This window comes from Gracilinanus agilis, chromosome 2 (genome assembly GCF_016433145.1).
Source record: "Gracilinanus agilis isolate LMUSP501 chromosome 2, AgileGrace, whole genome shotgun sequence".
Taxonomy (NCBI): Eukaryota; Metazoa; Chordata; class Mammalia; order Didelphimorphia; family Didelphidae; genus Gracilinanus; species Gracilinanus agilis.
In genome coordinates, this window is record NC_058131.1 from 36,405,725 (window position 1) to 36,425,242 (window position 19,518).

At 39.1% G+C, this 19,518-nt stretch overlaps 1 protein-coding gene across 1 annotated transcript; it reads left to right on the top strand.

Moving 5' to 3' along the window:
• The first annotated feature begins 7,292 nt into the window (after positions 1–7,292).
• LOC123233171 (zinc finger protein 883-like) lies at positions 7,293–17,807 on the top strand. Its single transcript, XM_044659323.1, has 4 exons — positions 7,293–7,376; positions 10,341–10,467; positions 10,830–10,925; positions 15,014–17,807. Exons 1-4 carry the CDS (start codon positions 7,344–7,346, stop codon positions 16,954–16,956), a joined length of 2,199 nt encoding a protein of 732 aa, XP_044515258.1. The 5' UTR covers positions 7,293–7,343; the 3' UTR covers positions 16,957–17,807.
• The last annotated feature ends 1,711 nt before the right edge of the window (positions 17,808–19,518 follow it).

The window sequence follows — 19,518 nt, forward strand, 5'->3', positions numbered from 1 at the left end:
ACGCAAAAAGATGTCAGACTACATGTCCCAGAATCCTCCTTATCCTTGTTCTTGTCTTTCCCCAAGACTCCATTTCCCAGAGTCCATCGGCAAATCATCACGTGCATATGTGCAACACGCAATGAAATTCGTGCTGACCAGCGGTACGAAGTTCTCGAAGGATGTCAGGAATCGTAGTTCATGGCTTCTGCGCGGGCGCAACTCCAGGTGAGGCGGGGCTTCTCCCTTCCTCCTAGTGAGTAAATCTGCATTGGGCGGGCCGCAGGTGAGTGCGGGTGAGTGCGTGGGGGAGGGGTTCCTCCATTCCTTCACTTCCTTCTAGGTTGGGGCAGTGGCGGGGGAGGTCTGACCTGAGAGCCCGGATGTGGAGGCTCTGGGTTCGATTTCCTCCCATTCTGTTTCCTGGCGCAGTGAGAGGTCGCACAACCTCAGTTTCCTGATCTGTAAAAGGAGGCGGAGACCGAGCTGTTTGGATCAGATGGCCTTCACGGGTTCTTTGGGCCTCGGAGAGCAGGACTCTGAGGGGGTGTGGCCCCGGGGAACCCACTGGGGTTAGTGGCAGCTGGTTTTACAGCGGGGAGGGAAGGGCCAGGCAGTGCCCTCTAGGTTAACAGGACCCGCTACGGACCCGGCCAGAAAACAAGCATTTATTGATCACCTGCTGTGTGCCCTTCGCTGAGCCAAACTAAGAGATATTGCCAAAGTTGAACAGGGTGGGGCCTGCCCTCGGGGAGTTTCCATTTCCGTAGTGGTGGTGCACACCGGAAGCGTGGGAGGTGCCCATCCGCGTGGGGGGGGGGGTCGTCAGTGGTGGGTATGGGGCGGACGCTTGGCCAGAAAGTGGGGAGAGCGTGGGATCTGGGGAGAAGCTGAGGGTGCAATAGAGGGGCAAGGACGGGGTCCCCATTATGTGGTCAGAAACCCAATCCCCCAGCCTACGGGACCTTCTTCCCCCCCCCCCCCCCCGCTCTTGTGGCTATCTTTGGCCCCTCGGGATCTTATTTCGACAAATTAGTCTGTTGAAAAACAGTGAGAGACTTTTCAAATCTTAGCCTAGCTCCGACACAACTAGCTGTATGATTATAGTTAAGCCCCTTCCCTCTTGGTTTTATTTTCCTTAATTGATAAAATGGGAATAATGATATTGGTACCGTCTCCCTCAACAACCTATGCAAAGGAAGCATTTTACAAATCAGAAAATGCTGTACCCTGTTAGAAATTTCATGATATTAATTATTATTTATTAATATTTATATGGGATAGCATATAATTAATACATAACAAATTCTATATATTAATGTGCATTGTGTTAATTGTTTTGTTAGTATTTATGAATTATATGATAATTTTTATTAATGATTATAATATGTGAATCATTATCTCTTAGGACCAACAAATATGATTGTTAGAATCAAAGGAGATTATTGCCTGTGTAAAAGTGATTTCATAGGTATAGAGAACTCATAATAAGGAAACTCAATTGATGCAGATGAGCAATTCTTTTGTGAGTTATTTCCTGTTTAATTAGTTATTTTTCTGACTCTTGGTGAGCCCATTTGGAGTTTTCTTGGCAAAGATGCTAGAGTGCTATTTCTTTCTCTACTATATTTTACAGATGAGGAAACTGAGGTAAACAGTTAAGTGACTTGCCTAGGAATATACAGCTGGTTTCCAAAGCCAGGTTTGTATTCAGGTTCTCCTGACTCCAGGACCTGTGCTCTATTCACTTTACCACCTAGTTGACTCATTTTGCAACTTACAGTCTTAGAGATTTTCCCAGGACACTTTAAAATGTTAAGTCCTGGGTCACAAAACCAGTAGGTATCAAGGCAAGACTTGAACCCAGGTCTTGGGGCCTGCTCTATTTTCTACCCAACATTACCTTTTAAATTAGATAATGTGTTTAAATGTCAACTATGATCCTGAGAAACTTTCCTTTGACTCAGCCCCATCTTCCTCCTAATTATTTTAGTCTTTGCCCTATTCACAGTGGAGCAAGTCCTGGATTTGAAATCTTCATTCTGCTGCTTATTCTTTTTTAGATCTTTGAATTGTGTGATCTGGAGCAAATCATTTCCTTTTTGGGCCACATTTTCCTCATCTCTGAAATAAAAGGGTTGTATAAGACCATTTCTTCTTTCTTTTCTATTTTCTATACTGTTTGGTTTCAGACTCTGCTCTTGCTTTTTTTGCTTCCTCTCCCTCCAGCTAACAATATCTCTTTTTGTCTTTCTCCTTCAGGTCCTCGAAAATGAGGTTGGCTCTGTGTGTGTGTTTATATAGTGTATGGATACTGGCTTTGGAGTCAGGGAGGCCTAACTGTTCCTACTTCTGACAAATACTAGCCATATGACCCCTGGCGAGTCCTTGACCATCTTGTTGCTGTAGGCAACTAAGAACTAGGGAGTTTCAAAGCAACCAAGTCTGGCTTATTTGTACATATATAGGTTTGCTTTTTTTATTTTTTTTGTTCCCTCCCCTCCCCCCCAATTAAAAGAACAAAACAAAACAGCCAATTAAGAGGAGAACCAAGAGAGAGCTGAGTGTGAAAAGCAAAAGAGAAGAGAGTATCCCAAAGGAAGAAGTGACCACCAATATCAGAATCTGCACAGTGGAGCCCACAAGGATGAGGTTTGAGAAAAGGACAAAAGAATTGGCAGTTAAAGAGTGCTCTGGTAACTGAGGGAGCCATTCAGGTAGATTGATGAAGTCAGAATCCAGACCAAAGACAGGCCAGACCTGTGATCTTATTGGTATGTAGAGACAGGGGTGTAGCTGCTCCATAACTTAACAGTGTTTTAAAGTTGCCTGGGACAGTGTGAAGTTAATTGGCCTGCATAGGTTCACACAGCTAAGAAATGTCTGAGGTAAAACTTGAAATCAGGGCTTCTTGCCTGATACTGGCTCTCCATCTACCATGCTTAATTGCTTCTCTGTTCACATTTCAAAAGGCACTCTTCAGTTACTAATATCTCCTGCCAGGTCCTGCCCCAGTGTCTTCTTGTGGGTTCTTTGAGACTGTTATCTGGGCATAAGCTCTGGAATATCCTACAAATCTGAAAATAAGTCCAGTATGGGCCAGATTGGGCCAGCTGGTGTTCAAGGACTAGCCCAGCTAAACATAGAGAAACATCACTAGCTTGGCAGCAAAAACAACCCCAAGATGTGTGCTGCGTTTCCAGAGGGGATACCTGTAAGGAGTTGAATGACAGATCCTTGATGTATTAAAATAGATACACACACTGGGAAAATGTGTACCTTTCTGAAGCAGTTGTTTGCCTCTCCTCACACTAGAAAGCAAACCCTTCTATCCACCAAAGAGCTAGAACAGAATGGGTTGGAATGACATATGGGTTGAATAAATGCAGGAACAGTGAAACATCACAGATACCCATCCATAGTAAGCCCGGGGCAGTCTGATCATCTGTGTAAGACCATCCGTGTGACTGAGAGTAATGAGCTCTTTCAAGGTGGCTTAATCTAGTCTTTTCCTCTAGCCATCTAGAGGGACCCACTTTGGGTATCTGAGCCCCAAATCTCTAGGGAGGTGACAGTATTGGGGAAAGCAACCCTGGAGCAAGAGACCTTAGACATAGCCACCAAAATGCTAAACTGAATTGAAAACAAAGGAAACCTACACGGATTGAGACCTTACCCCAGCACTTCAGTACAAAGACCAGTGAAAATGAGTTATTGGTGTTACAGCAATTTTCTCATTCTTGCTGAGTATATTAGACTTGATACTTTTGTCAGAACATCAAGGAGAACAGGGTGAAAGGGCGGGCCTATCTAGTGTTTGGACTTAATGCTTTCAGAGGGAAGTTAGAGAAGAGAAGGTTTGGGGAAGGGGGGCAGTCAGTGGGAGAACCTGGTCAGAAAGGATGTATCTCAAGGGAGTGTTGGAGAATGGCCTTGATGGGGGATATCATCATCCTCTTCCCCCAAACATACACATCCTTCTCTGGCCCCATTCTACCTCTACTTTTTGGGCTCTGAGCTGCTTAGTCTCCTGGCCACCACTACCCTGGACCAAAGGTCCATAATAAAGAAAAAAAGCCCTTTTTTGTAGTTTTTACTAAAGAATTTCTACTAAGAAAGAGGAGCACCAAAACAAAAATGCAGATACTCCCAAGTGCAGAAATGACTGCAAAAGCTTTTTTGTTTACTCCTTGAAATTCTCAGCCCACCCAGGAGTCCCCAAAAATGTATATGGTCATAAAAAGTCACACACACACACACACACACACACACACACAATGAACTGATCACTATTCTCCAACTCACATAGTTGCTTACTTGAACCCTAAAGTAAGGACTTATATTTATTTCTTTATAATTTCATCTTCCAGATTTGGCCTTGGGTTCTGGGTCTACAAAATCTTGTGAATGCAAATTCTCCTAGCCAGTGTATCCAACTTAATCTTCCTCTTTATGGTGTTGACTCTTGTTCCTGGTTTTGCCTTTGGAGCAAACTGAGTAAGGCCAGACCTGTTCCACGTGTCGGGCCTTCAGTTACTGAAGAAAACAATTTACTCCTGTCCCCACAAGCCTTTTTTCCCCCAGCCTGAACATTCACAGTTCCTTGAATTGATCATTGTCTTAGCATGATTTGGAGGCCCTTCCTCACATCAGAATCTCTTAAGTTCAAGTTACTTAGTCCAACCTGTATCTAGAAGGAAGCATGGCTGCTCTTCTCTGGATTTTGTGCAGCTGATTGATGTTATTTCTAATATGGTATTTAGAACAGAACCTAATACTCTAAATATATTCATTTAGGAGTAAAATACAGCAGGACTCTCATCTCTTGTTCTCTTTGAACAACCTGAACTTCAAGTATTTTTTTATGGGGGAAGGCATACCTTACCACATAGTTGACCTCCAAGGAGCTTGTGACCCACTAAAATACCCAGTTGTTGGTTTTTTTTGTAGCTGCCATATAGCTATACTTCCCTTCTGTTATGCTTGTGAAGTTGATTTTTGAGCCCAAGTATTAGTTTATACTAATCCCTATTACACTTAACCTTTTTAAAATCAATCTAATGTTCAGATCTCTCTCTCTTCCTTCTCTTCTCTCTTCTCTTCTCTTCTCTTCTCTTCTCTTCTCTTCTCTTCTCTTCTCTTCTCTTCTCTTCTTTTCTCTTCTCTTCTCTTCTCTCCCCTCTCTCCCTCCCAGTACTAGGAAAAACAATTAAACAAAATTAGGTACTGAAATAACCGCACCTACCATTATGAAATATTCTGCCCCATATTCTCCCAGTTCTCTAATAAAAGAACTGAGAAAGGTGTTTTATGTTCTGTTCTTGTTCATTTCATGTAATTTTGTTGTTCATTTGTTTCAGTACTATTCTACTTTTCTTGACCCCTTTTTAGGGTTTTCTTTTCAAAGATCCTGAAGTCGTCTTCCTTCTCCGGTTCATTTTACAGATGAGGAAACTGAGACCAACAGGGTTAAAGGACTTGCCCAGGGTCACACAGAACTAGTGTCTGAATCTAGATTTGAACTCAGGTCCCGACTCCAAGCCAACACAATCTATTGTACCACTTAGCTGCCTTGAATCTGATTCTAGACCAGTTGTATTTTAATAATGTTTTGTTTGAATTATTATAGTCCTTGCATTTTTTTTATCTATTCATATGCATCTTGTGTCTCTTGAATTCCTCCTGTTCTTCATTTCATAAGGTGCAACAGTATTCTGCCACAATTTGCTTGGCCATTCTCAAGATGATGGAAAGACACCCACTTTTCTCTCCAGTGTCTGGTAACCACAAACAGTTCTCTTACTGATATTCTGATAGGAAAACTTGATTTCTGTCCTTGGTTTGTCTTCCCAGTCAAGTTGGTGGTTTAGGAACAGTTTATTTACTTTTCTCATGGGATTGCAAACTGTTTATGGGAACACTAGGATGAAACCTCAGCTCCAGCACCAGTACATCTCCTCTGGCATTCATTCATTCATTCAGCATTGATTAAGCACCTCCAGTGATTCAGGGTCTGCATTTGGCTCTGGGGACAAAAAGTTGAAAGTCAACATTCATGCGGCTATCCTTTGCCCTGTACTGAGGCTGTTGCTTATCTGTGGCTTTCCTTTGGTACTTTAAGGAATGTAAGATGAAACTAGAAGTGTTTTCATGTCAGATTAATGATTTGTTACATTGTCTTCTGTTGTTGATAATTTGTGCTTCTTTTTACATAAATGTTTATTGAGAGCCTTTGGTTTTATCTTACCCACCTTTCCCAAAATACCCCCGCCCTAGCCCACCTCCAGCCATAAAGCTCTCCCATGTAACAAAGAATTTCAAATGGAACTTCGGCAAAACTGATAAAGTCAAATTCAGTTTTCTTCTTTTAAAAAGTATCTGGGGTAGCTGAGTAGCTCAGTGGATTGAGAACCAGGCCTAGAGACAGGAGGTCCTGGGTTCAAATCTGGCCTCAGACAGGGTGAGCTTGGGCAAGTCACTTAACCCCCATTACCTACCCCTTACCACTCTTCTGCTTTGCACCCAATTCATAGTATTGATTCTAAGGTGGAAGGTTAGGGTTTAAAAAAGAAGTGTCACTACTTCCTCTTCTGGATGTTCCCTGATTAACTCTTCAATAATGTTTTAGAATTTTGCCAAGTATCAGGTTTGAATTTGGAGGCATATAGTCTGCAGGCTATAGTCTATCCTTTCTACCTTTTTTTTTTTTAATCCAACCACACTCTGCTTTTCTTCAGTTCTGAGATTCCTCCCTTTCTCCAGGATCTTCAGAGATCACTAGTATTCAATGATTGGCTCATGATTGGCTCAGCTGGTTCTCATGGGCCTTGTAATTTAAACTTTGCTAAGGTACTAGTTGTCTGATTAATGCTATCTCCTTATCTTCAAATTTAACTTGCTGTTGACCATTCTGCTGATTTCTCACATATGCAGCAAGCCAAATAGGAGACCAGAAATATTGTTTCCCCTAAATGAGGGAGTGACTGAGTTGACTACTCATCATATAAGATATAATGGGGAAGTGCTAAGCTTTCAAACCATGCCTCCTAATTCCCCTGGGGAAGATCTGGCCTTTGGAATTTACTTGGTGAGAGATGGAATTGGTGTCTCAGTAAGTAAATATCCATGCTCTTTCCATCTGATTCTAGGACAAGGTCAGATTATTGCTGGGTTCCTTTTGACTACTATCTCTGAAAGACCATGGAATTACACCCACTTAATGTGTAATTAATTTAATCCTGGAGAATTTGTGAGCCACAAGGCAGAGTTGGATTATTTCATAACTTATTTTTATTTCCTCAGTTCTGGCTTCTCAAGACTCTTGTCTTCCCTGCTAAAGGAGAGTCAAAGAAGAAGAAGAGAGAATGACTTCTGGGCTTCTGATAGCCAAGTCCCAGGTGAATCAGCATTTCTTTTCTCTCTTGATAGGCCAGCTCAAACCTCAAAGTATGGGTATAGTTCTTTTCCCCTTTCTTTCATTTCTGTGCTCATCCAAGTTATATCCAAGGACTGGAAGACCTCGTGCTCTCTCTCAGAAGATTAGAGCTGATTGTATGGGTGCTGTGGGTTCTTGGAGTCCATAGATTATTAGATCTGGAAAGTCTCTGGAATCTTATCCTCTGGTTCTCTAATTTGATACATGAGTAATTTGAAGTCCAGAAGGGTAAAAAGCGAATGTGATATAGTTTCAGATTTCCTGGATTTGGAGTCAAAGGACCTGTATTTGAACCCTTGCTCTCTCATTTATTCCTTCCTTGACCTTGGGTCATTCACTTCACTTCTTGTCCCCAGTTTCTTCTTTGATAAATGCGGGGGTGGCATTGATGATTTATAAGGTCTTCTCTGCCTCTAAATCTAGGATCCTGTGATCTTACTCAGGCCTTTAACCAGCTGCAGAGCCTAGACTAAGACCAGAGGCCTTGGCACCTGGTCCACTTCTATTTCCATAAGGGAAAGACCTTATTTTGGTCCATCATGATTCTTTTTAGGTCTAGAAAGCTGGATCAAAGTATTTTTTTTTAACCTTTTACTGATATAGTTCTAAAGTCATATGTTCTTTTTTCCTCTTATGAATAAACCCCAGAAAAAATACTCTTGAAGCAAATGACTGAATTTAGTAGTATAGCTTTTGAAGAGCCCAAAGACCCCAACTATTGGGAAGGACTCATTAATTAGACAACAAAAACTAGAAAGAAGTCTGGCAGAAAGTAAGTATAAACCAACATTTCATACTTTTTACCAAGATAAATTCTAAATGGATACTTGACTTAGAAATGAAGGGTAATATAAGATTAGAGAAGTAAGGAAGAAAATACCTTTCAGATCTATGGAAAAGGGAAAAATTTATGACCAATAAATCATAGAAGATAAAATGGATGCACAGACAAAACCAATGCAGATGAAATTAAATGGGAATCTCAAGAACTCAAGGGAAAAACCTTTTATAGCAAGTTTCTTTTATAAAGACTGGATATTTAATGAATTGATTCAAATATCTAGGAACAAGATCCATTCCCTAATAGAGAATAGTTAAAGGATATGAATAGGTAATTGTCAAAAGGAAGAATACAACTTACCAACAGACATTAAAAAATGCTTCAAATCACTAATAATAATGGAAATAAAATAACTGGGAGATTCCTTTTTACATCTATCAGACTGACAAAGATAGTTGTTAGAGAGGCTGCACTGTTTATGGAACTGTGCAATGGTCTAGCCATTCTGAAAACAATCTGGAAGTATACCTCAAAAGTCAATGAATTTAAGTGTCTCACTGAACTGGGTCTTTGCCCTAGCAATACTACTACTAGTTACATACCCAAAAGGGGTCAAAGATGTGCAAAAATATTGAGACCAAGAGAGCAACTTATATAAAGACTACAACATTATAAAATAAGTGTGAAAGACTTAAAGTGCTCTTTTCAATACAAGAACCAGTCATAGCTCTTGGAGACTAATGATGCATCAGGTTTCTTACCTACTGAAAGAGCCATGAAGGACCAAAGATGCAGAATGAGTGTACATGTGTAGACATGGCAAGTGTCTTGCTTGAGTAGGACCCCAAACTCTGATAAATGCCTTATCATTCCTGGAATCAGTCCTTCATGAAGTCACTTCTCATTTCTGTCTAAACCACCCCCTACCCTTTTCTAGAAGCTTTACTTTATGTGTTGTCTTCCTCCATTAGAATGTAAGCTCTCTGAGAATAGAGTCTGTCCATTGGGATATCTTTGTATTCTCCCATTTTCATGATCTTTGATTTTCATGCTTATTAACTTATTTGTTACTGGTGGGTAAAGGGGGAGATATATGACTTTTATTTCTCTTAGGATGGAGATAGTTTATGGAGGAAAGTGTCCAGTCATGATGATACTTCCAAAAAATGGATAAAAGAAAAGAACATCAGTGAAATACTGAAAATACAAGAAAGCAGAAAGAAATTCAGAAAGAGGCACAGATAAGCAGGGCAATATGGGAACAACTGTGGCAAATTTGACACCTACATCCTGAGCATTTTATCTACCTGGGGCTTTGGGAATAATCTTCCCACAGTGGAAGCTGCTAATTTCTGTGGGATAATTCCCTATTTGTCAGCCAATTTAGCCCTGAGATACTCAAGTTAATATAGCCTCCATTCCTGGTCTACAAGGGTTTCTGTTATAACTGTTATTCTGGGCAAACAACTGTCTTACCCTCTGGATCACAGCTATGCTCAGAACTTGTCTGGATAAAGATTTGGCTTTGGTAATGTATGGACTGGGTTGGTACAGCCTATAAATATAACTTCACAAAACCCACAGACTTAACAAGGAAGGGATTTATTAATTCAGGAAAACAGGGAAGGAGGAATAATTTCTAGGATGGAGGGTGAGGTAAAACTATCTAGTATCTTCAGTATATTGACAGAAATAGCAATCCCCCAGAAGGGAATGCCTCTGAGTAACTTATTCCCCTAACTCTCTCACAAACTAAACTTTCTCTTAAATCTAATGTTATTTAGTTAAGATGGTGAAGGTAATCTTGATTAAGATCTATATTGTTTAGAGATTAGCTGGGATACTGCCTATAGATATTTTCACAGTGCTCACAGCCTGGTTTAGTTTGCATGGAGTAAACAGCAAAGAATCACCATGCTCCTAGAGGTCAGAGATAAGCTAGCAGAGAAGTAAAATCCTACCCCTCTCAAACCACCCAACTCCCCCCAAAGAGTGTCCTTGCCAAGCTGGGTGTCCTGCTTTTATACCCACATTCTTAATTGCCCCCTCTCCTGGAGTTCTGGGGGGAACTGTGGAATTCTGTGAGGCAGTTCACCCCACTTTAAGGTCATGCATGTTAATAAGAAATGTCTTTTGATATTTTAGGAAGCACTTACCTTCCAAGATGTGGCTGTGGAGTTCACCCAGGAGGAATGGGGACTGTTGGAACCTGCTCAGAAAAATATGCACAGAGATGTGATGCTGGAGAACTATGAGAACTTTGTCTCCCTTGGTAAGGACAGATTTTCTCCTATGAATCATCATCTCTTTGTATTCTCCCATTTTCACAGTCTTTGATTTTTGAACTACTTGAAATGAGCAGTGTTATTGTAATGTCAGCAAGACTTCCTTCTGACTATTCATCCAGGTCAGAGATTCTCCACTAAAGTCTTGAAGACATGAACAGTTTCCATCGTGTGAGCTCATATCAAACCCTGTTATTCATTCCCCATATTTCCTAGAAATACAATACACAACATTTCTCAGAGGTCCTTCCTAGTGTGCTCTCTAGCTCCTAAAGAGAAAGAGGCCAAGATTGAATTTTGAGATGTTCTCCTCATCTCAGCACTTTGCCATTCATTTTTCCATGAGCAGGCCTTCCAGTTCCCAAACCAGCTCTGATCTTCCATTTGGAGAGAAGAGAAACACCATGGCTGCCATCAGGAGAAGTCTTAAGAAATACCTACCCAGGTGAGCGAATGAACAAACATAAAGGTGGGAGTCGTTGCAAGCAGCAGCTGGGCCATAAGGGTTTAAACAGAGAACTGCTAAAAGGGCCCTGATCTGTGGCCAGCCAGCCTGAGATTCCTCCTCTAATGTCATTATCTACTCTTTCCCCTCATCTTTCCCTCCAGTCTGAGAGAGAGGCATTCTGCCTAAGGGGTGCCAACCCTTCCTTCTGTACTCTGGATTTCATCTTTTTTGTGCTCCTTTCTGTCATTATTTTTTCTCATCTTATATATACCCTTAATCTCTCTTGCTTTCAGATATAGATAAGCCTGACCTATATTTAAAAGAGAAATCCTTTGCTTGTCCTTGTTGCCTGTTTTATCAGTGTTCTAATTTCATCTTTCTCTCCTTTCCTTGTCAAAACCCACATATGTTTGCTTTGCATTCTCTATCTCCTCTGGTCTCTTTTCTTTCTTGAAATAATGTAGAGCAGACTGCCTTCTGTTCCCACTACTCACAGAAAATAAACTGAGTGCCATTTAATTCCATGATACCTTTATAGTTTACAAAGTGCTTTTGCTCACCTTTTGCATTCTTGACACAGTTTTTACTGGGTCAATCCACCTTTTTATATATATTATCTATTACCTGCCCTCACATGTAGCCAAAGAAAATACAAGGTATGGGTTTGTTGGAGCATACTTGGAGGAAAAAGGATAAAAGAAAGGACAGGGATGATGCATAGATTGTGATAGGAGAATAAGAACTGGCAAGAGAGAAGGCAGAATTGCTCTATTCTTACTTAGCTTCTAAAAAAGAGAGACCAAAATGATTAATAGGGAGTAAAGATCTGGACTAATGAAGGCAATAGTGGAAATTTCTCATTGTTACTATATCATACATTGGTACCAAGCTTGTTTTCTGTTTCCTGAACCCATGATCTATTATCTTTTTCTGTTTGGAGGTTTGTCATATTAAATAGATGTATCTTTGTTCAGCAAATTTAAAATTTTGTGGTCATGAAAGGAATGTTTTATTTTTATATGAAGACATCTCGGGCCATCAGTTTTAGTTCTAGCTTCCCAATTACATTTTGCCTTCTCTCCTCTTCTCTTCTTTCTATACTTATTAAGGGATCGCTAACATTTGTATTTTCTTTGGCTTCATGTTATGCCTTGGCAGACAAGAAGTTTCTTTCTCCTCAGTCCATCCATTCACCTCTCTTCTAATCAGGAAGAGCCTCAGGTTTTCTTTGGTTGGCTTTTAAAGCTATAGTTTCACTGTTGCCCTTTCCTTCTACCCCAGATGACAATTGCTTCATTCAGCAGCTTCTTGACAAGGGTCAGAGTTCTTTCCTATCATCCTAAATACCTTTCCTGCCAAGAAGTCTCATTTTGGCTTTTTTTCTTGTCTCTCTCTTAGGAATGTTTCATTTTCCTTACTTATCTGTAATGCAGAGAGATGTTCCTCATGCCTCTTTCCTGTCTCTTCTAGAGGGGAGACCCTCCTCTAGAGGTGAGGCCAAAAAAACCCCTAAAACATGGCACACTCAATGGAAAACACTACAAATGAAACATATTCTCTCTACCCATTGAGTTTTTCAGCTGTTTTTAAACACTTATGGGAATTACCTTACCTTGAAGCCTCCTACAGACCTTTAAACCTTTATCACCTTTTGAAAACTTGATCTTATCCTACTTCCTTTCTTTGCCCTTCCCCAGCTTTCCTGTTTTTAAAATCAAGTTTGTTTTATTTATCCGTTGACTTTTCTTATTTGTTTTATTTCCTAAAAGGTTATATTTAGCTTTTCTTATTTATCCGCTTTGGGAACCTTATAATCTTCTCTTCTCTTCCTTGAATTCTTTTTTTCAGGTCCTGATATTTCTTAACCCTGTGTCTTTTCCTTAAATTTTCTCTCCCAAACAAGAGAATGAGAATCTGATCTTTAAGATTATTCTGCTTTGAGGTTTGTGAGTTAGGTTTAGCCTGTTAGCTAGGGATGGTCTGATGGACTTGCTTGTTACTCCTAATGCCAAAATTTAAATAGATCGGTACTCATCACTGTGGATGTTCCCTCCAACAAAGACCCTCCACCCCAATAACACTGCATTCTCTTTTTACCAGTGATCTACTGTTAACCTTGAGACCTATAACATTACATTTACTATTTTTTTCATGTTTACCTATTTTTTAACATTTTTTTATTTTGAACTTCAAATTCTCTCTTTCTCCTCAATTCTCTCCTACCCATTGAGAAGGCAAGGAATGTGATACCCTTTACAAATGCAGTCATACACAACATATTTTCATGTTAGCCACATAATTGCATTTGCTATTAAGCTCAAACCCTTTTACTTTTACTTCTAGGAAGGAAACAACTTTACTTTTAGCATAGGTAGCAATGGGTTGACCAGGGCAAAAAGACAAACATAACAAACTATAGAGATATCAACACAAAATTCTCATTTTTCCATACTTGCTGAAACAAGATCCTAAGTCTTTTTTTTTCCCCTATCCTTACCTTCCATCTTAGAATCAGTCCACTGAATTATCTAGCTGCCCCCAATTCTAAGTCTTTAATTCCTTGTTATTTCTGATGGTCTCTTGGCCAACTCTTGTAACAAACTGCTATAACAGGTTGCATATTGGCTGTTACTTGCTGGGGTCTTCTGAGAAAAACTTTGTCAGCCTTCCTACCTTGCCTCTTGAGATGAAAACAAATAATTTACCTGCTTTTGAATGATAATTAGGAGTTTCCTGCTAAAGCCTCTAGACATACAGATGGTCCATGTCTTCATAAATTATAGAATCCAGCTCTGAGCAGAAAATTCCAAAAGGCAGAGCATGATATGAGTCTTTCTTTCTGAGATCCAAACATACTACAGCTTCACTATATGTTGTACCCCGAAATTATATCTTTTCATGTTTTTAGTGGTCACAGTATACTCTTTATTTATATTTACCTTGGGTTTATCTCAAATTCCCTAGATTACTGAACATGAACATTTGTGGCCTGTCTGAATCTCTGTAGCCTATGCTTTGATACATGATGCTATTTTGATCCTCAGATAAAGAATTCATATTTATTCTTATTAAATTTAATTTTGCTTGGTTCATTCTTCCAGCTCAAAGACATTTTTTAAATTACAGATTATCATGCTATATATATATAGCTGGTGACAGAAAGGTATATAGGATAAAGGTATATATCTATGTATACATATATACCTTTGTGTCACCAGTCCAAAAGTCTTAAAAGGAGTTAAGCTTAAGTTTAACATGATCTTTTTCTATTGATAAGAATTCCTGTGGATCAACTTTTTCACCCTAAGTGAAAGCAAACTATGTATTTATTGCTTAGATCCTAGACATTGCTCAAATTTGGCTTAGGATTTTGGAAGTTACAGTTTCCAAAATTAACTTGTTTCACTCATGAAAATTTAGGCATATATGTAGTCTCAGCAGTTAGTTGCTTTTTTACTTTCTCCATATTAATTTTGATTTTCAGTTCTTGTTAAAAAATATTTTTTCTACTGTAATTATTATGACCAAACTCAAATCAGGAGAAGAGAAAATTTGATTTCTTCCTTTACTTGCACTGATGACAGATTTGGGATGTGAAATATTGCATGTACTCTCAGATTCAGTTTATATATTGGTTTTTCTGAACTTTGCCTTTTTATTCTTTATTACGAGGGATTGGGTAGTGGAGAGGGTAGGAAATATTTGGAAATAAAGATGATATAAAAATATTATATCATTAAAAAATATAAAGGTTTTAAAAAAGAAATATTTTATTTGTCATTTAGCATAGTGCCTGGGATATAATAGATTGTATAAATGTTGGCTATTATTATCAGTAACTGTAACAGATTGATCATTATTTTCATGATAAAGGAGACTATCTGGAACTATATATTTCACATAGAGATCAATAGATATTTTTTGTTACTGTCTTTAAAATTTATTGCAATGAGCCTTAGTTCATTCTAGGATTCATTGTTTCTGACACAGTGCTTATAGGACCATGGTATTCTTTTGATTCATTTTTTATTACTTGCCCTTGAGACAAATAGTATTGACAGTATTTCTGCTGCTGTTGTTTTTAGATTTCCTTGTACAGAAGACGTATTGTGACATCAAGGAATTAGCTCTAAAGCAACATATTTCTGTGGGAGAATCATCCAAGGAAAGATTCCAAAAGCATGGCCCCTGGGACTCTAAGTTGGAAGAAGCTTGGGATTGTGATATCAGATCAAAGAGGCAAAACACCAACCAAGAGAGACCACCAAAACAAATAAGAGTCATTCACAGTAATACTTTTAATGAGTTAAATACAAATGAACATAATATATATGAAAAAAAGGTTAATCTAGGGTCAGTCCTCATTCCACAGCAGAAAGTTACTATTGGGAAGTTTCAACATAAATGTGAAACACCTGGAAATGGTGCCAAACAGTGCTCAGACTTAATTAAGCATAATAGAATTTCCCTGGGAAAGAAACTTCCTAATTATAATAATTGCAGGAAGCCTTTTATTTACCATTCAAACCTTATTCATTACCATAGATTACATACACGAGGAAAAGACCTTAAGTATAATCAAAGTAGCAAAGATTTCAGCATCAATTCCTCATGCCCTACTGTACATCAAAAAATTAATACAAGCGAAACCCCTTATAAATGTAATGAATGTGGGAAAGCCTTCAAGCAGAAGAAATACCTAAAAACACACAAGATAATTCATATTGGAGAGAAGTCCTTTGAATGTAAAGAATGTGGGAAAGCCTTTAGCAATAATCATAGCCTCTCCCAACATCAAATAATTCATACTGGAAAGAAACCATTTGAATGTAATGAGTGTGGGAAAGCTTTTAGTAGCAAACGATACCTAATTGAACATCAAACAGCTCATACAGGTGAGAAACCTTATAAATGTAATGAGTGTGAAAAAGCCTTCAGCTGGCATGCAAGCCTCTATGTACATAAGAGGGTTCATACTGGAGAGAAGCCCTTCGAATGTAAGGAATGTGGGAAAGCCTTCAGTAAGAAGGTATACCTTATTAGACATAAGGTAATCCATACTGGAGAGAAGCCCTTTGAATGTAATGAATGTGGGAAAGCTTTCAGGCACTATTCTTCCCTTATGCAACATCAAAAAATTCATACAGGGGAGAAACCCCACAAATGTAACGAATGTGAGAGGGCCTTCAGACAAAAGGCACATCTTGAAATTCATAAGAGAATTCATAATGGAGAGAAGCCCTTCAAATGTAATGAATGTGGGAAAGCCTTCAGGAACAAGGTATACCTTAATACACATCAAGTAATTCATACTGGAGAGAAACCCTACAAATGTAATGAGTGTGGGAGAGCCTTCAGACGGAAGGCACACCTGGAAACACATAAGATAATTCATACTGGAGAGAAGCCCTTTGGATGTAATGAATGTGGGAAGGCCTTCAGCAGTAATCACCATCTAAATCAACATCAAACAATTCATACTGGAGAGAAACCTTATAAATGTAATGAATGTGGGAAAGCCTTTAGCAGTAACCACTACCTAACTCAACATCAAACAATTCATACTGGAGAAAAACCTTATAAATGTAATGAATGTGGGAAAGCTTTCAGCACAATTGCTCGCCTTCAAACACATAAGCTAGTACATCCTGGAGAGAAACATTTTGAATGCAATGAATGTGGGAAAGGCTTCAGATACAGATCAGGCCTTATACGACATCAAAGGACTCATACTGAAGAGAAACCCTATAAATGTAATGAATGTGGGAAAGTCTTCAAGAGGAGCTCATCTCTTATGCAACATGAGATAATTCACACTGGAGAAAAACCCTATAAATGTGATGGATGTGGGAAAGCCTTTAGCCGGAAGGGAAATCTTGAAATACATAGGAGAATCCATACTGGGGAGAAACCTTATATATGTACTGAATGTGGGAAAGCCTTTAGGCACAAAGGAAGCTTTAATGCACATAAGAAAATGTATTCTGGAAAGAAACACTTTGAATGTAATGAAAGTGGAACAGTTTAGACCAGTGATGGTGAACCTTTTAGAGACCATATGCCATGCCCCCTCCCAAGACCAAGTTCCATACCTCTCAGGCCCCCCACCTTACCCCACATGGAAGGGTATAAGCACTCCCATTGGGCTGCTGGGCAGGTGAAGTGAAAAATGCCCTCAGGAATGGTGGAGAGGGGGAAGGGAGCAGCTCTACCTGCCTTCCTAGTAACCTCTGGTGTAGGACAGTGCCTCCAGGTTGCTCTGTGCCCTTTCTGGCATGTGTGCCATAGGTTCACCATCACAGGTTTAGACAAAGACCAAGTTGCTGTACATAGTAGATTTCATAGCGTATAGAAACCCATTAAATATATGGAATTTGAGGAAAATTTGCATTGCAAAACAATCATGGAATTCATATTAAAGAATGTGGCTAGGCCTTTAGGTAGAAAGGAGACCATATTGAAAACTTAAACTTGAACATTTTTAGTGTAATGAATATGGGAAAGCTTCCAAATGATGTCGAAATTTTTAAGAAATATTAGAATTCATGCTGGAAAGAAACTTTATAAACCTAAGAAATTTGGTGTAGCCTTTAGGAAAACATCGAGCTTTATGTTGAAAGAAAACACTTTCAATGCAGTAAATACGCACAAGCTTTCAAATAAAATAGATTAAAGACCATAAGAGATTGCACTCTAGAGAGAAGCCCTTAAATTTAACAAATATAAGAATACTTTCAGGCTTAGACATCTTTGTTACACATAAGAAAATTCTTATTGTAGAAAATGTTTGTGTTGTTTTAATTGTTAATATTTAGCGTGTTTGGGAAGGTCTTCTAGTGGGACTCTCTTATAAGATAAGGAGATATTGAGTATTTCCTTAAATAATATTAATGTACTTTGGAACTCATCAAAGACTATATATTGCAGATTTTTTATGTAATTGTAGTTTGGGGATAAAAACTTCAGAAAATTTCATAGAATTCCAACATTGTAAGGAATATTAGGAGATCATTTAATCCAATTTGGAAAAGAATCCTTTCTACAGTGTTGCCAAATGGTAGCCTGGCCTTTGAAACTCTCTCCTTAGGACATCTTTTTCATATCTTTGACTACCATGGGGATCTTAGTATCTCTTAAGCTGTTCTAGTACTGGTTGAAGAAACGCTGGTTGTCCAGCCCAGTGGTCAAGGGCTATTTGAGCCATTGGCAAGGTCCTGAAGAGTCTTTAGTGATCATCTAGTCCAATCTGATTCACCTTAGTTTTCTCCTCTTTGATCATCCACACATTATTTAAAATTTTTAAAAATCTGGTGCATTATTTCAACCCAGCAAACATTAAGCACCCATGTGCACATTGTAGTTTTATCACAGGAGATACAAAGAATAAAAATGAAATATTTATCTCCACCCCCCCCCCAAATCTTCCCCTCTTCTAAACTTCCCCATTACTGTTAAAGACAGCACTATCCTAGTTCCTCAGGCTCAGAACCTCAATGTCATCCTCAATCCTTCATTGGTATTCATTCCATACATCCGATCTCTTGCCCAGCCTTGGCATTTTACTTTCTCACCATGTTTCACATGTCCCCTTTTCTCCATTTCCATAGTCACTTATATTAGAGCCCTTTACCACTTCTCAATTTATGGCAGTAATCCAATTAGTCTCCCTGTATCAAGACTTTTCCTTCTCCAATTTATGTACCAACCAGGTACCAAAGTGATTTTCCTCAAGCACAGGTCTGCCTACTCTACAAACTCCAATGAATCCTTATTTACCTATAGAACAAATATAGTCTTCAGTCTGTGTTTTGTGACAGTTCCCTGGCACAAAGGAGTCCTTCCAGAGAGGACATAAGGTTCCCATTGTTCCTTACTTTCTATGGTTGGGCTAACAGTGCCATACTTACCCAGGGTAGGTGCAGCTATCAACAAGTTTAAGTTCTTGTCCCAGTACCTTGTTTATGCCAGTAAGCCAGCCTGAGATGACAAGAAAACAAACCTCCTAATGAGTTTGTTTCCCAAGAATAATATGTAAAATAAAAGTCAGTTTAGGGCAAAGCTTTCTTGGCAGAGAACTGGCAAGCAAATGAGGGGAGAAAGTTGGAGAAGAAAACACAATATACAATTCAAGACTCATCACTAATATAACTCATGTATGGGGTTATATTTTGAGGAACACAGAAATGGGGATCCATTCAACTGGAAAGGAAAGCTCCAGTAAGTAGGTATGCTCCTGGGTGCCCTTCTGTGGGTGGGATACTTACACCTTTATTTTTGGGTGGTCACCTGGGAGATGGCCATTAGCATTGTCAGCTTTTGGGGCACACAAGAAACCCTCTGGCAGTTAGCAAGGTGTTATTTTGGGGTTACAGTCGCACTCATCCTAAGAAATATTGTTGCTTGTATTTTTTCATTACTAAAGTATATAAGCTACTGCCTCCTTTAAAGGGAGAATATCATGGTGATCTCGAGTTCAGCAGGCCTAATCATTTAACAATGGTGTAGAAAGCAAGGGCCAACTTCCTCATTTCAGTGCATGTTTCAGATTTTGCTTTTCTTTGGAATAATGCAATGTCCATTCAGATTTGTT

Coding starts and splice junctions, on each gene's coding strand:
- LOC123233171 (XM_044659323.1), top strand. CDS start 7,344: ATGACTTCTGGGCTTCTGATAGCCAAGTCCCAG. Junction 10,468..10,829: donor TGAGAACTTTGTCTCCCTTG/GTAAGGACAGAT, acceptor TTCCATGAGCAG/GCCTTCCAGTTCCCAAACCA. Junction 10,926..15,013: donor CTTAAGAAATACCTACCCAG/GTGAGCGAATGA, acceptor TGTTGTTTTTAG/ATTTCCTTGTACAGAAGACG.